General features: G+C 48.4%; 1 protein-coding gene across 1 annotated transcript in view; it reads left to right on the top strand.

Moving 5' to 3' along the window:
- RPH3AL (rabphilin 3A like (without C2 domains)) overlaps positions 1 to 17,368 on the top strand; it is a 177,972-nt gene that overhangs the window by 81,092 nt on the left and 79,512 nt on the right. Inside the window, 3 exon segments of the mRNA XM_029211702.1 lie at positions 6,680 to 6,791; positions 10,357 to 10,500; positions 13,457 to 13,586. Of these exon segments, the coding sequence (XP_029067535.1) occupies positions 6,680 to 6,791; positions 10,357 to 10,500; positions 13,457 to 13,586 (386 nt within the window).

Here is a 17,368-nt window from a genome sequence, read left to right as displayed (position 1 = left end):
TTAGCAGACCTGCATAGGTGTGACCTTTTCTCAGTCTCTCATCCTCATTCTTTTGTCTTCTGCCCAACAAAAAATAATTAGATTGAGGAAGAACAGAACAGAGCCTGTGGGTGGTTGCAGAGTCATTTTGGCTCAAGTTAAACAAAGCAGGGCTTCCCTGGTGGCGCAGTGGTTGAGAGTCTGCCTGCCGATGCAGGGGACGCGGGTTCGTGCCCCAGTCCGGGAAGATCCCACATGCCGCGGAGCGGCTGGGCCCATGAGTCACGGCCGCTGAGCCTGCGCGCCCGGAGCCTGTGCTCCGCAACGGGAGAGGCCACAGCAGTGAGAGGCCCACGTACCACAAAAAAAAACAAAACAAAACAAAGAAAAGGAATAGACCTCAGATGGGTCAGAGGACAGATAAATGTTAGTTTGGGGGTTCTCTTGTCAGTGATCCCAAAACTCTGGCCCCCTAAGAAGTGACCCAGGGACTTCCCTGGCGGTCCAGTGTTTAAGACTTCACTTTCCAATGCAGGGCGTATGGGTTTGAACCTGGTCGGGGAGCTAAAATCCCACATAGCTTGCGGCCAAAAACCAAGACATAAAACAGAAGCAATATTGTAACAAATTCAATGAAGACTTTTAAAATGGTCCACATCAAAAAAAAAAAAAAAAAAAAAATAAGTGACCCAAAGGGGACAAAAGAAGTTCATTCTTTTTGTTTTTTTTTTTTTTTTTTTAAGAAGTTCATTCTTTAGAGGTTCATCTGGGGGCGATGTGTTTGGGGCAGTGAGGAGCTGCTGCCTCGCCGCCTGGGTTTGCTGCTGTCTCCTGGACGTCCCTGCCTGTCCCGCTGTAAAGGAGGTGAAGGTTCGAGCATGAGAGCACAGGGTCCCTTCTTTCTTCCCACCTCCTCCCCCGGCTCAGGTCCACTCCCATTTGGTTCAGAAGCTTCTGGAGATGATGGAATTCCCACCCTGAGATTCCCCGGCTTGCCCCTCCCTCTGGGTCACCACTGGTGCATCCCTGCTTTTGTGAGGGTGCCTGGCAGAGCAGAGGGGCCACCTGCATACTCACTGCACCCGGCTGCAGCAGGGTGGGCAGGAAGGCTCAGGGCCTTCTAGTGCTGGGAGCAGTGGCCCGAGACACGGTGCCCCCTGCAGGCCACGGCAGGAATGGCAATGCCTATGAGGTGATGAACACCTAGTTAACCCTGGGCACAGCCTGTCCCTGTTAGGGACACCCCATCACTTCCATTTCTTGAAGCTCCCAGAATATTTTTTAAAAATAATAAGGAAACAGGGCTACTGAGATGAGTGTGTTTTAAATGTTTACTTGGAACAGAGTAACGCTTTTCACACCCATGCAGCAGCGTGACTGCGCTATTCACAAGATAACAGAACTTATTAAAAAAACCAACAAAACAATCATGAGAGATTACTACGAGCAACTCTATGCCAATAAAATGGACAACCTGGAAGAAATGGACAACTTCTTAGAAATGCACAACCTGCCAAGACTGAATCAGGAAGAAATAGAAAATATGAACAGACCAATCACAAGCACTGAAATTGAAACTGTGATTTAAAATCTTCCAACAAACAAAAGCCCAGGACCAGATGGCTTCACAGGCGAATTCTATCAAACATTTAGAGAAGAGCTAACACCTATCCTCCTCAAACTCTTCCAAAATATAGCAGAGGGAGGAACACTCCCAAACTCATTCTACGAGGCCACCATCACCCTGATACCAAAACCAGACAAGGATGTCACAAAGAAAGAAAACTACAGGCCAGTATCACTGATGAACATAGATGCAAAAATCCTCGACAAAATCCAACAGCACATTAAAAGGATCATATACCATGATCAAGTGGGGTTTATTCCAGGAATGCAAGGATTCTTCAATATACGCAAATCAATCAATGTGATACACCATATTAACAAATTGAAGGAGAAAAACCATATGGTCATCGCAATAGATGCAGAGAAAGCTTTTGACAAAATTCAACACCGATTTATGATAAAAGCCCTCCAGAAAGTAGGCACAGAGGGAACTTTCCTCAACATAATAAAGGCCATATATGACAAACCCACAGCCAACAGCATCCTCAATGGTGAAAAACTGAAAGCATTTCCACTAAGATCAGGAACAAGACAAGGTTGCCCACTCTCACCGCTCTTATTCAACATAGTTTTGGAAGTTTTAGCCACAGCAATCAGAGAAGAAAAGGAAATGAATCCAAATCAGAAAAGAAGAAGTAAAGCTGTCACTGTTTGCAGATGACATGATACTATACATAGAGAATCCTAAAGATGCTACCAGAAAACTACTAGAGCTAATCAATGAATTTGGTAAAGTAGCAGGATACAAAATTAATGCACAGAAATCTCTGGCATTCCTATACACTAATGATGAAAAATCTGAAAGTGAAATCAAGAAAACACTCCCATTTACCATTGCAACAAAAAGAATAAAATATCTAGGAATAAACCTACCTAAGGAGACAAAAAACCTGTATGCAGAAAATTATAAGACACTGATGAAAGAAATTAAAGATGATACAAATAGATGGAGAGGTATACCATGTTCTTGGATTGGAAGAATCAACATTGTGAAAATGACTCTACTACCCAAAGCAATGTACAGATTCAATGCAATCCCTAGCAAACTACCACTGGCATTTTTCATAGAACTAGAACAAAAAATTTCACAATTTGTATGGAAACACAAAAGACCCCAAAGAGCAAAACCAATCTTGAGAACGAAAAACGGAGCTGGAGGAATCAGGCTCCCTGACTTCAGACTATACTACAAAGCTACAGTAATCAAGACAGTATGGTACTGGCACAAAACCAGAAATATAGATCAATGGAACAGGATAGAAAGCCCAGAGATAAACCCACGCACATATGGTCACCTTATCTTTGATAAAGGAGGCAGGAATGTACAGTGGAGAAAAGACAGCCTCTTCAATAAGTGGTGCTGGGAAAACTGGACAGGTACATGTAAAAGTATGAGATTAGATCACTCCCTAATACCATACACAAAAATAAGCTCAAAATGGATTAAAGACCTAAATGTAAGGCCAGAAACTATCAAACTCTTAGAGGAAAACATAGGCAGGACACTCTATGACATAAATCACAGCAAGATCCTTTTTGACCCACCTCCTAGAGAAATGGAAAGAAAACCAAAAATAAACAAATGGGACCTAAAGAAACTTAAAAGCTTTTGCACAGCAAAGGAAACCATAAACAAGACCGAAAGACAACCCTCAGAATGGGAGAAAATATTTGCAAATGAAGCAGCTGACAAAGGATTCATCTCCAAAATTTACAAGCAGCTCATGCAGCTCAATAACAAAAAAACAAACAACCTAATCCAAAAATGGGCAGAAGACCTAAACAGACATTTCTCCAAAGAAGGTATACAGATTGCCAACAAACACATGAAAGCATGCTCAACATCATTAATCATTAGAGAAATGCAAATCAAAACTACAATGAGATATCATCTCACACCAGTCAGAATGGCCATCATCAAAAAATCTAGAAACAATAAATGCTGGAGAGGGTGTGGAGAAAAGGGAACCCTCTTGCACTGCTGGTGGGAATGTGAATTGGTACAGCCACTGTGGAGAACAGTATGGAGGTTCCTTAAAAAACTACAAATAGAACTACTGTATGACCCAGCAATCCCACTACTGGGCATATACCCTGAGCAAACCATATTTCAAAGAGTCATGTACCAAAATGTTCATTGCAGCTCTATTTACAATAGCCAGGAGATGGAAACAACCTAAGTGTCCATCATCGGATGAATGGATAAAGAAGATGTGGCACATATATACAATGGAATATTACTCAGCCATAAAAAGAAACGAAATTGAGCTATTTGTAATGAGGTGGATGGACCTAGAGTCTGTCATACAGAGTGAAGTAAGTCAGAAGGAGAAAGACAAATACCGTATGCTAACACATATATATGGAATTTAAGGGAAAAAAAACGTCATGAAGAACCTAGGGGTAAGAAAGGAATAAAGACCTACTAGAGAATGGACTTGAGGATATGGGGAGGGGGAAGGGTAAGTTGTGACAAAGTGAGAGAGTGTCATGGACATATATACACTACCAAACGTAAAATAGGTATCTAGTGGGAAGCAGCCGCATAGCGCAGGGAGATCAGCTCGGTGCTTTGTGACCACCTAGAGGGGTGGGATAGGGAGGGTGGGAGGGAGGGAGACGCAAGAGGGAAGAGATATGGGAACATATGTATATGTATAACTGATTCACCTTGTTATAAAGCAGAAACTAACACACCATTGTAAGGCAATTATACTCCAATAAAGATGTAAAAAAAAAAAAAAGACCTAGGCAAAGAGTCATAATCTAAAAAAAAACAAAAACAAATCGTAGCTGAAATGGGACTGGTTTAAAGTTGTTTGATGAGCGTGTCATTTTTGAGCCCACCTTTTTTTTTCCTGGACTGGATGTGAGTCTCCTTTGGGAGAAGGTCAAGACTTTAAATGTGGGGAGGCCTTTGGTGACGGTGGCACCAGCAGCCCTCCCAGCACTGGGCCTGGCCATGGGGACTCCACATGTGACTCTTTGGGGCCTCGGTTAACTCAGGTCTCGCTCTCAAGGTGGCTGACAGTGGGGAGTGGGTGCCTGGATCAGCTGAGTGGAATAGAGAGCCCACTGTGGTCAAGGTAGTGGGCTTGGTCCCTGAGTGGGTCAGTTAGCTGCAGCCTGCACGCTGCCCCCTGCTGGTCGTCACAGAAATAGGTGACATTGGTCTAGAACAACAGTTCTCAAACCACGGTCCAGGATCTCTGGGGGCTCCCAATGCCTTTCGGGGGGTCCACAAAGTAAAAACTATTTTAATAATAATAATACACTTGGTCAAGTTCTCTCACAAATATACAGGTGAAAAGTTCATTGTCATGAATGCCCCATTGGAACTAATCTTTAAGAAACTACCATCTGTTGAGTTTGGGTACAGTATGAAAGAATGTCCACAGTTATCTGGGAAGGCTATTAAAATACTCCACCCTTTCCCAGCTATAGCGTGAGCTGTGAGAGTCTGGATGTCCTTCATGTACTTTAACAAATCTCCATATCACAAAAGATTGAATGAAATGTCAGATATGAAACTGACTTTTGTTTAGCCAAACATTACATAGATTTGTAAAAATGCAAAACAATACCATTATTCTCACTAACTGTTTTTGTTTTGAAAATACAGTTTTTCAATAAAGTATGTGAGCATCTCATGGGTTTATTATTTTTTGATGAACTGACAATTAAAATTTTTTCTCAGTGTTAATTTCTAATATGGTAAATATCAACAGATATGGCCCATATCCTTTGGAGTTCTCAAGAATTTTTTATAACAGTTTAATGAGATGTAGTTCACGTACCATAAAATTCAGACATTTAAAGGGTACAGTGCAGTGGTTTCAGTGAATTCACAAAGTTATGCAACCGTCACCACTATCTAATTCCAGAACATTTCCATCATCCAAAAAAGAAACCCTGAGCCCGTTAGCAGTCACTCCCATTCCTTCCTCCCCTCTACCCCCAGCCCCTGGCAACCACTCATCTACCTTCTGTCTCTATGGATCGGCCCATTCTGGACATTTTATATAAATAGAACCGTACACTATGTGGTCTTTTGTAACTGGCTTCTTTCACTTAGCGTGTTTTCAAGGTTCATCCATGTTGTGTAGCCTGTGTCAGCACTCCATTCCCTTTTATGACCAAACAATATTCCATTGTCCACGTTTTATCCATTCATCAGTTAGTGGACGTTTGAATTGTTTCCACTTTTTGGCTGTTATGAATAATGCTGCTGTGAATATTCATGTACAGTTTCATACGTGGACATGACGTTTTCTCTTCTCTTGTGTTTATACTTCAGAGTCCTTTCTGGGTCTTATGGTAACTCTGTGTAACATTTAAGGAACTGCCAGACTAATTTCCAACCTCAGTGATTTTTAAGAGTGTAAAGGAGTCCTGTGTTTGAGAACCACTGGTCTGGAGGGGATTAGACCAGGGGAGTGTGGATAACTCAGTACTGCCCCTCGTCTTTGCTCTGGGATTGGGATTCCCTCAGACTCATCCCTCTCTCTTCCCCTCCTTACTCTCCCCACCAACACACATCCTTGGTGGCAAGGAGAAAGCCAGCTAAGCTAGGCTGCACAAGTTAAGCCCCCAGCAAGCTCTGGAGCAGGGTCTCCTCCCTGCAGGATTCCCAGGGGGGCCGTTTTCATCGTGGTCCCCATGAAGTAAAGCAGGGGTAGTACTTGGAGGGTGCAGGGATCAAACGCCCTTGGGGCTTGCCCCGCTACGTTGAAAACTGCTGAGGTGTGCCTCTTTTCTCCTTTCCGGTTCTGTCCCTTTGACATCCTGCCGGTCAAGTCCAATCTTGTCACTTAGCTGCGTGATCCACCTAGCTACCCCTCCCAGAATCACGAGTCTTTTGAAAGAGGAGCTTTGAGGGAATAGCATTTAGCTGGAGGATTGATTCTGCTGGTGAGATTCCAGACATCCTCGGGGACGGGGTGGGGATGGGGCAGGAGCCGGCAATGGACAGGGATAGGTTGGAAGTACCGGTTTTGGGTGTCTGAGGGACCCTGTCTGCCGTCTGTACCCCAGCCAATGACATGCTCTTTCTTCTTCCCTCTTCTCCCCTCAGATGTGACTCCACACCCTGGCTGGGTGTTCCAAGTCATGGCCGACACCATCTTCGGCAGCGGGAATGATCAGTGGGTTTGCCCCAATGATCGGCAGCTTGCCCTGCGAGCCAAGTGAGTACCTCTAGGGCTTGGCCGGGCCCTCCCTTCCCTCCCCCCTCCTAGTTCCCCTCCCTTCTTTGACAAGATTCAATCCCAGGCCCCCAGAAAGAGCAGTTTGGAGACAAGTGCCCGTCTAATACACACCACACTCCTGGCGCTGAGCTGGGCGCCTAACAGCCATTCACTCATTTAACTGCTGTATGGAATGTATTCCCATTTCTCAGATGAGGACAGTGAGGCTGAGGTCCTCACCCAAGTCACCCACCTTGTCAGTGGCAGGGCTGGGACTCCCCTGGGTCCATGTGAGCCCACACCTATGTTCTTTCGATCACAATAGGCTCCAGGGAGCCAGGCCACTTCCTTTACCTTCTCTGTTAAGAGTATAAATCCCCCATCACTGAACCTTCAGTCCCTGAGTCCCTGGCAGCGGGGAGCCTTTGATCTCTGGATGCCCACTTCATAGTTGAGCGCCCACTTCATAGTTGAGTGCCCACTTCATAGTTGAGTTGACAGACCAAAGGCTTGTCTAATTTATGAAGAGCTGCCCTCTGGGCTGAAACACACAACCAGCCTTGAAGCATCCCAGGTCTCTGCCATGCTCGTGTCAGGGTCTCTCTTGTTCTGGTTTGCCCCCAGCTTTCCTGTTATCTCTCAGCCTGATGACCCCTCGGCTGTAGTTAGATCAGCCCATCTCCACCCACTGCCCCCCTCCGTGGCTGGAGACCAGGGGCTCCCAGATGCCTCTCCAGCCTTCCAGTCTCTTCCTGTCCCTCCAGGGAGTTGGGGGTCCCTGGGGTCAAATAAGCCCAAGAGTGCCTCTTCATCTGTCAAGTCGTGCTGGGTACAGGAGCCAGCATTTCCCAAATGGAACCAAGTTCAAGAAATTTGCAATTAAACATTGTGAGCCTGCAGGGGACAGAGCTGAAACATCAAAAGAGGATAGAAAAATTAATCTGAAATGCCCAAGAAGAGTGGAGTCCTGCGTGATTTGCAGGACTCTTTGCACCACAGTTAATTTGTCTCGCTCACTGGGATGGCTCGGCTCTTTTAGCCCCCGTGTGGCCCCTGTGGGGGAGAGACCAGGGGTGAAACCGTCCTCTCTCCCTCTCTCCTCTGACACCAGGCGAGATGATGCGTCCTCCGTGGCTGGATGTGAGGAGCTGGCGAGAGCTGTGCTCTTGTAGGAGGGCCCGGTGTGACCCCTGGTGACCCCGCCGGCATTCCCTTTGGCTCTCCGTGACCTGGTCTTGCGCTCAGCAGCAGCCAGAAACTGTTGTAGCACCTTGTATTTATTTATTTATTTTTGGCTGCATTGGGTCTTTGTTGCTGCATGCGGGCTTTCTCTAGTTGCGGCGAGCGGGGGCTATGCTTCGTTGTGGTGTGCGGGCTTTTCATTGCAGTGGCTTCTCTTGTTGCGGAGGACGGGCTCTAGGTGTGTGGGATTCAGTAGTTGCGGTACGCGGGCTCAGTAGTTGTGGCGCACGTGCTTTGTTGCTCCGCGGCTTGTGGGATGTTCCCGGACCAGGGCTCGAGCCCGTGTCCCCTGCATTGGCAGGCGGATTCTTAACCACTGCGCCACCAGGGAAGCCCGTAGCACCTTTTAGAAGAGTAAATGCTTTTATCTCCTCCCCAGGGTGTGCTGCCTTGTAATGCCAGGCTCCTTAAAGGAGAGTGTTACAGATTCCCGCAGCCAGGGACAGGTGAATGTGTACCCCTGCCCACTCCAAGGCCTGGCCTCCCTTCCTGTCCCCACCAGTCCTGCCCTGTTCCCATTCTTTGCTTTCCTCAGCTCTGTGAGGGTCACTTTAAAAAGTATTAGTCTAGGGCAAGGTATTTTTAAAAATTGAAGTATATTCGATTTACCGTATTATATTAGTTTCAGGTGTACAACATAGCGATTCAATATTTTATAGATTATACTCCACTTGAAGTTATTGTAAAAATTATTGGCTATATTCCCTGTGCTGTACACTATATCCTTATAGCTTATTTATTTGATACATAGTAGTTTGTAAGAAGGCATTTTTTTAAATTAGAGAAATAGGCAGTCTAGAAGTCTGGACCTCTCCAATGCAGCACATTACTTTATGCCTTCATGCCTTTGCACGTTCAGTGTCCTTTGCCTGAATGCCAACTCCCTGCTTCCATTGGGGGAGCTCCTATTCATCCTGCAAAACCCAGCACAAATGCTACCTCTTTGGTTAAGCTGTTCCTAATGGTCTCACCCATGATCATTATAAAAATCATCACTGCCACTTATTCAGCAACTGGGCATCTGCTATGTACAGAGCACTTTATATACCCTCCTTATTTCATCTTCCTGGCATCCCTTAAAGAGACAGATCAAGAAATCAAGGATGAGCAGCTGTCCAAGTTCTCATGCCTGGGAAGAGACAGAGCCGTAAGATGAGACCACCCATTGGACTTCAGAATCTGAGTCCTTCACCTTAACCAGCCTGGGATGGCTTTCTCTCTACTCACAGAGAAAAGACATGCTTTTTAGCTCTCCCAATTTCTACAGTGTCGGCAGTGCTTGGATGCAAGAGCTGGACTGGGTGGTGACGTGAGACCACCAGTGTCCATCCGTTTCAGGGAACCACTAGTAAGGCATCCACACCCTCATCTTCCTGCCCTGTATCCTGTGTCACAATCTCTTGCCTGCTGCCACTTCTTTAGGGGAGCCCTTCTAGAGCTGCTCCCCTGCCTGAGTCAGTTCCCCTTATTTGTACATCCTCCTCACGGCCACCCGCATGGCCTGCCCGGTGGCTCGTCCCAGCACCTAGCGAGCCTGGCATCACAGTGGACGCTCAATAAATAGGTATTGAATGAATGGCTCTCCGAATTTTTCGGTAAATAAATATTTTTGTAACTGATCGGGCATCCGTCTCCCCCAGAATATTGTAATTCTGGAGGGCAGTGACCTTGCCACCTTGTCCGTCTCTGTGTTCCCACCACCTGGCGCAGAAAGTCTGGGAGAAGCTGGGCCCCAGGGCAGGGAGTTGGGGCTCGGTCCCCTGCTGCCACCCTCACCATCCAGAAAAATAGAAAGGGTTGGAGTTCTTCCCCTCCGTCCTGGGGGTCTGGGCCGGTCCCCAGCCCCGCCTTGCCACACTGGCCGGCCCTCACTGCTCCTCCAGGGTAACCTCCTGCCCTGGATCCCTCTAGTTTTCAGAATGCTGCGTGAATATCCTTTTATCCTCAGCGCTTGTTTTTAACCTAATTACCAGTCTTTCCTGTCACATAGTAAACTCCATCTCACTTTCTTATACAACTCAGATCCGGGTGTTCCTTCTTCTCTTGGTCATCTTCTGTGCTGTTCCCTTGAAACCACTCATGCTGTGGCCATGGCCTTCTGCGCATTCCATGCTCCTGTCTCCCCCCAACCCCCCCGAGGTGCTAAGGGGGTGCTGCCATCCTTGTGGGAGCCGGGAGCTGGCGGGTGGCAGAGGCAGCGTTTGAAGGCTGGTGTCTGAACCCCTTGCCCCTGACACACAGACTGTGCTCAGGGGACCTTTGTGGATGTGGCGGGGATGCCAGTTTGCACTGGGGTTGCACTTCTGTGTTGTTCTCTCTCAAGGCTGCAGACGGGCTGGTCTGTGCACACCTACCAGACAGAGAAGCAGAGGAAGAGCCAGTGCCTCAGCCCAGCCGAGGTGGAGGCCATCCTGCAGGTCATCCAGAGGGCCGAGCGGCTTGATGTCCTGGAACAGCAGAGAGTCGGGTAAGGGCTGCTCCCAAGATGGGGCAGGAGTGAGGCCGTGGACAGGGAAGCAGGGCATTTAGTGCCAGATCAGTGGGCTGGGCGTCTGGCGCCCTGGCTCCTAGTTCCAGCTTTTCACTGGGAGTGAGTCAGCTCTGCCTGAACGCCCCTGGCGTGCAGATTCCTAACCCAGCCTGTCCAAGCCTCAGTATACCCCTCTGTAAGATGGGGATAGCGGCTGATATGTGGGCCCCAGGCTGTGGGGAGGATGAATGAGTGCCATCAAACACGTTAAGGTCTGTTTAGCTCTGCACAGAGGAGGGTCGCTGTGGTTCAGCCAGGGGAGGGATTGACGTGGAGGCTGAACTGTGGGTTCTCCCATCAAAGACCAACAGGAGCCGCTCTCCAGCTTAATCTAAGCTCTTCCGGCCTCCGGCATCCAGAGCCGTCTCCTACATAGTCTTCAGTTTTGTTGTGGCTTTTTTTTTGTTTAATTACAAAAGCAACTCATACTTCCTAGACAATCTGAAAAACACAGGCAGGCACGAGGAGGAAAACATAAATGCAGGGCACTGGCAGGAATTAATTTGATTCTGGTCTCCTTGTTCTTTTTCTATTTATCTTTTTCTATTAAATAGATGATCATTTTTTAAAAGTCAGACATTGTAGAAATGCACAGTTCTAGAAAGTGAAAGCACCACTACAAAGACCAACTGCTGTCCAGTTTGTTGTCTGTGCCTCCGTAATACTGACATATTACTACCATTTCATTACAAAAAGGGTTTGTATCTGACAGACTAATTGTCTTTTGCTCTTTTCTCCCCACCACACCTGGCTGGGGCCCCTCCCTCTCTCAGGCCTAGCCCAAGGGTCCTGCAAGGCTCTGCGGGTCTCCGAGGTGCCTGTGCTGATGACGGATGGGCCAGCACCACATCCCTCGGGCTCCCTCAGGAGGGCGTGCTGGGAGCTAGTGAGGGGTGTCCCCCGTGGGCTCCCCGCAGCTGTGGGAAGCATTTGCACCCCGCCCCCATCCATCTGGGCTGTCATCTTTGCCTTCCCTGTGCCGCTCACATCGTCTGGCCCTGGCTGTGAGCGCTGGGTTTGGCTGGGGCAGGAATGGCCCAGGAGACAGTTAATCATCTCAGAGGGAGGAGGTGCATCCTGTGTGTTTCCATGAGTGGGAGTCACAGGGCTGTACGGAGAGGGGGTCCCCCAAAAACAAGTGGGTCAGGCCAGGGCCGAACTCGGCTTTGCTCCCGGAACCCTGCAGGTCCCTGGAAGAGGGACGGCGATTCCTGGGGAAGTCAGGAGTGCCAGCTGGAGGGCAGGTGGGCAGAGGCAGCCTCGGCGCCCAGTCCACCCTCCGTCGGCCCCCAGGCAGGGCCTGATCACCCCAGGGGAGAGGGTGGAGTTGCCATGAGACTTGGGGTGGCCTGAGTGTGGCCCTGGCTCTACCTCTGAGGAGCTGTGCAACGCTGGCAAGTGACTTCACGTCTCGGAGCCTCAATCTTCTCACCTTTAAAGTGGGGGGGAAACAGCATCCTCTGTGCTGGGCGGTTGTGAGAGTTACAGGGCATAACGTACCCACACCCCGTCTTCCATGCATTCAAGAATTTTCACTGGGAATCCACTGGGCACTGGAGACACAGCGGCCAACGAAACAGAAGCAGAAGTGGCCGCGTGTTGTGGGCGTGGCAGGGTCGTATGACAGGTTGTCATGAAACAGGGTCACGGTGGGCTGGGGGACCGTGGGACCCAAGGAGAGGCACCTATCCTGGGCTCAGCGGGGTTCAAAGAGAACCTCTTTCTCTTTCTCCCTCTAGCTTCTCTGTCCACCCAGGTGCTTAAGCCAAAAGTCTCTACTCCATCCTGGGTCTTTCTCTTACCTCTCCTCCCCCAAATCCATCTATGCCGACTCTGAAATACAGCCCGTCCTGCTCTCCGTCCTCCTTCCCCAGCCCTGCCACCTCCTGCCGGCTTCCTCACCGGACTCCCCCTGTAATCCCAGCTTCCCACAGCAGCTGGAGGGAGCTTTTAGCTTTTAGGGAGCTTAGATCAGATCACTCCTCTACTTAAAACTCTTCAGGGGGCTCGCGTTGATCTTAGAAAACAATCCAAACTTCCAAAACCAATCCAATCGGGCTTCCCTGGTGGCGCAGTGGTTGAGAGTCCGCCTGCCGATGCAGGGGACACGGGTACGTGCCCCAGTCTGGGAAGATCCCACATGCCGCGGAGTGGCTGCGCCTGTGAGCCATGGCCGCTGAGCCTGAGCATCCGGAGCCTGTGTTCTGCAACGGGAGAGGCCACAACAGTGAGAGGCCCGCGTACCGCAAAAAAAACCGCAAAAAAAAAAAAAAAAAAAAAATCCAACCTACAAACCCCGTGTAATCTGGCCCCTCCTCGCCCCTCCAGCCTCCGTTACCCCAGGCAGTCTAGCCCCCCTGGCCTTCTTACCATTCTAATGCCCTAGGGCCTTGCTCTTTGTACTTGCTGTTCCCTCTGCCTGGGATGCTCCCCCAGCTGTTCACATGTTTGGTCCTTGTCGTCCTTTACCTCTCAGTTCAAATGTCCTCAGAGAGGCCTTCACTGATCACCATCTAACATGCCCTGCTCCCTCCCAGCCCCACTTATTTTATTTCATAACACTCCCCCCTCTGAAGTCAGTTTGCTTGTTTATGGACTTTCTCCCTTTATTGAACATAAATTCCATAAGAACAGGGACCGTGTCCATCTCTGGCTTGTTTGCTACAATATTCCCCGTGTCTGGCATGTTGTAGGTGCCCAGTTAATGGTTGGTGAGTGAGTGAATGATTAGGAGTTAGCCAGGGGAAGGGATGGGGCAGGGAACAGTACCCCAGGTGAGGGAACCATCCCCCAGGAAGTGGTACAGTACTGGGGCCCCGTGGCAGCCGCGCCTGGGCAGGGGTCTGGTTGGAGGCAGGAAGCACATGCCGTCTGACTCTGTCCTGTGCTGCAGGCGGCTGGTGGAGCGGCTGGAGACCATGAGGCGCAACGTGGTGGGGAATGGCCTCTCCCAGTGTCTGCTCTGTGGGGAGGCGCTGGGCTTCCTGGGCAGCTCATCGGTGTTCTGCAAAGACTGCAGGAAGGTAAGGCCCTGCTCTGGCTTCCCAGCCTGGACCAGCCCTGTTACTCTGTGGCTTTGCAGCCTGGCTCCCAGGAGTGTGTGTGTGTGTGTGTGTGTGTGTGTGTGTGTGTGTGTGTGTACATTCGTGCATACATGTGTGCACACATGGTATCCTATGCTTCTTGGCAAGAAGGATTGGGGCCTGAAGGTCAAATGGCCAGGCTTCTAGTGCCAGCTCTGGGGAGTGGACCTCGGGGTCTCACAGGCCTGGGTGTGAGTTCAGCTCTTCCACTAGCTGTATGACCTCAGAAAACTTACTTACTATGTCAAGCCTCACCTTCCTCATCTGTAAAATAGGGATAATGATAATATGTACCTTAGAGAGTTGTGAGGATTAGATATTATATGCAAACCTTGTTTGGCATATAAGTATTCAGGATATGTTATTAGTTGTCATTAAATAAATACAATTTTCCTCAGGGCCAAACAGTTTGCTAAGATTATACTTCCTATGCTATTGGTCTGCTCTCTTGATCCCTGGCCACTCAAATGAGAATGATCTTTGCAGCAAGGCCAAGTGGATTTTCTCCTTTTCTTATACTCCACTGATTGTTCTAAATTATGCCACATATTAATATTGAGTCCAAGAGTTCTTAAAATAACTTTTTGTTTTTCCTGGAGTTTCTAATTGCCTTTCTTTTCTCATTGACCAAAGAATAACGTGCCTTCCAGTCCTCAAGGTTATTTAGCATCTGAACTTTACTCTCTATTGTGTGAAGCCTCCTTTTTCTTTCCCTGCCAGAATCTCTTCTGGACTCTTATTCCTGCTCTAGCCTACAGTAGTTACTGCATAGCTGTCATCATGGGACTTCCCTTTACTGCCCTCCTAGGTTAGAAGCACTGTTCCCAAGACACCATGTCTTTTTCTTTGTTTGTTTTTCACTCTAGTTTTACTAGAACCCATTCTCAAGTAACTTCCATGTGCTAGTCATTATTTTAAGCCTGGAGTTATTTTGGTGAACAAGGCAGAGAAAGAACTTTCTCTCTTGAGGGAACCAAAAAAAAGTAATGTAATAGATAATAAGTAATAGTAAATAGTAAAGTAAATAAATAAAGTAAATAGTAAAGTAATAGATAAGAAGATTTCAGGAAGAAATAAATTCTGGAAAGAATTAACAGGGAATAGAAGACTGAGGGTGGGGTGGGGCTTTAAGAGTTGAGAGGACTGTAAATTATGGGAACGTCAAAGAAGTAAACGTGGACTTGGCAGCAGAGGCCATTGGCAGCCTTGACAAGGGCATTTTCAGTGATGTTCAAAGTCTGGATGAGAGAACCAAGGTGCAAAGAAGTTAATGTACCAAATGAATAGGTGGGAAAGCCAGGATTTCAGCTAAGGTCCCTTTTTCCCTGTTCTGTCGCATGTGGTGAACTGGGCTGAGGAATGTAGATTAACTGGTGAGGGATCCCAAGAACAGTGGAGGTGTGGGAGGGGCCTGAGGGTCAGGGAGGGGGTGGGCACTTTGGTGCCGCTCCTCCGCAAGCCTCCATAGGCCGAGACTAGATAGATACCAACGAGGTACTGGGCACAGGGACTCAGGAATGTCTTGCTCCCAGCACCTGGGCAGGTGGGGTTCTAGTATGTGACTTCTGCCTGGGAGAATGAGGCCCAACAGCCTGTTTCCTCCTTCTGCCCCTCAACTCCATGACTACTATAAATGTCCGGGTTTGCGGGACCATGAAGAGCCTGTCAGAGCCTTGTCTCCTTTCCCTGGAAAAGTTTGAGGCCTCTGCCGCAGAGGCAGGCTGCTGCCCCTGGTTGCTGAAGGGTTAATGCTCGCTGCTCCTTGCAGAGCCGTTTCCTAGGCAACAGTGGGAGTCCCAGGGGAGAACCTCAGTGGATGTGGGGGTGGGGGAATGCTCTTCCAGATACTCTCACCACCCCCACCCCATGGCTTTTCGGGAGGACATTTCCATTTGAAAATGTTCTTATTTCACAGCAGGCTGAAGACTTGGTCCTGGCTTGGATGGTGAGATAAGGAGCCCTCTGAGTTTCTGAGGGGACTTGTTCTTGGGTGAGAGTGGGAGGAGAGCGTGCCAATTAGGGCCACAGCTGAACGATGGGCATTTGGGGGGGTTATCTTCATCCATCCTTGAGAAGACTGTGTTATTCATTCAGTCATTCATTTACTCATTATGCAAATAGCAGAGGGTCTACTGTGTGCAGGCCCTGTTCTAGATTCTGGCGATACCATGAACAAGATAAAGTCCTTGCTCTCATGGAGACTGTTTTCTAGGGGTAGAAGAAGACAGACAATAAACAAATATAAAATAACGGTTAAGTAGGCCTAGGGCTCTGTAGTGAATTAAAACAAGGTGCTCAAGTTGAGTCTCTATGAGCTCAGACCTGACCACAAGCAGGAGCCAGCCCCGGGAAGATCCAGGTGGAGGAGCGTTGCAGGCAGAGGGACCAGCAGGCAGCAAGGCCCTGAGGCAGAAATGAGCTGGGCATGTTCAAGGAACTAATGAAGGCTTCTGGGGCAGAGGGAGCGAGCGGTGGGCATAGCCAATCACACAGAGCTTTGTAAGTCAAGGTCAGGAGTTGAGATGTGGTTCTAAGTTTCATGGGATGTCAGTGGAGCATTTTAAGCAGGGATGTAATGTGATCTGGTTTGTGTTTTTAAGAGGTGAGCCTAGCTGCTGTCTGGCAGGTGCGTGACAGGGGGACATAGAAGGAAAGCAGGAGGTGAGTTAGGTGGCGATGGCTGTCATTGGAAGGTGATGAGGTTGGGGACAAGGCAACATAGGGACAAAGGCCATACGCTAAGGGAATCAATCTCTTCAATGTATTCTAAGCAAATAGGGAGGGCTTGGGGGGTGATTGAGGGTCTTAGGAAGGAAAGTGGGTCCTAGATTCCAAATGGGCCAGGGCTAGAGGTCACTTGGTCCTGCACGGTGAGGGGACAGAGGTCCTCCTGGGTTGCCAGTAAGTGCTGTTCCCATGCAGAGAGACCTGGGTTGTGCTCCAGCTTGGGCACAGTGCAGTGACCTTGTATGAGCCACTTAACCTCTCTGGGCCTCTGTTTCTTCATCTGTAAACGGGGGAATAGAACTACATCATTATTGGGTGGGTGAGAGGAGTAGATGAGCTAATGCAGGGAAGCCCTTAGTGTCGGGTCCATTGCAAACACTCAGTAAAGGATTCCTGTTATCATTATTATCACTATTATTATTAATTCACTTTGAGGTCCTAGCTGTTCAGACTGCCCAGGTGTTACAAAAATAGAACCAACCTTACATACATCTCAGAAGAGGTTGAGTGATATCCCATGGATCAGTCAGCTCAGGCTGCCATAACAAAAGACCACAGACTGGGTGGCTTCAACGACAGAAATTGATTTCTCATAGTTCTGGAGGCTGGGAAGTCCAAGATCAGTGTGCTGGCCAATCTGGTTTCTGATGAGGACTCTCCTCCTAGCTTGCAGACGGCCACCTTCTCACTGTGTCCACACATGGTGGAGAGAGAGCTCTGGTCTCTCTCCTACTTCAGATAAGGACACTAGTCCGTTTGGATCAGGGCCCCTCCCTTATGACCTCATTTAACCTTAATTACCTACTAAAGACCCTGTATCCTAATACAGTCACATTGGGGATTAGGGCTTCAACACAAGAATTCTGATGGGACACAATTCAGCCGATAGCAACCTATGTTCTCCTTTTTACAATTCATGTTTTCCCTCCTTCCTTCTTCCTTCCTTCCTTCCTTCCTTCCTTCCTTCCTTCCTTCCTTCCTTCCTTCTTTCCATC

This window comes from Monodon monoceros, unplaced genomic scaffold, assembly GCF_005190385.1.
Source record: "Monodon monoceros isolate NGI ecotype Baffin Bay Population unplaced genomic scaffold, NGI_Narwhal_1 Super_Scaffold_9, whole genome shotgun sequence".
Lineage (NCBI taxonomy): Eukaryota > Metazoa > Chordata > Mammalia > Artiodactyla > Monodontidae > Monodon > Monodon monoceros.
This window is presented reverse-complemented; position numbering and strand designations above follow the sequence as displayed.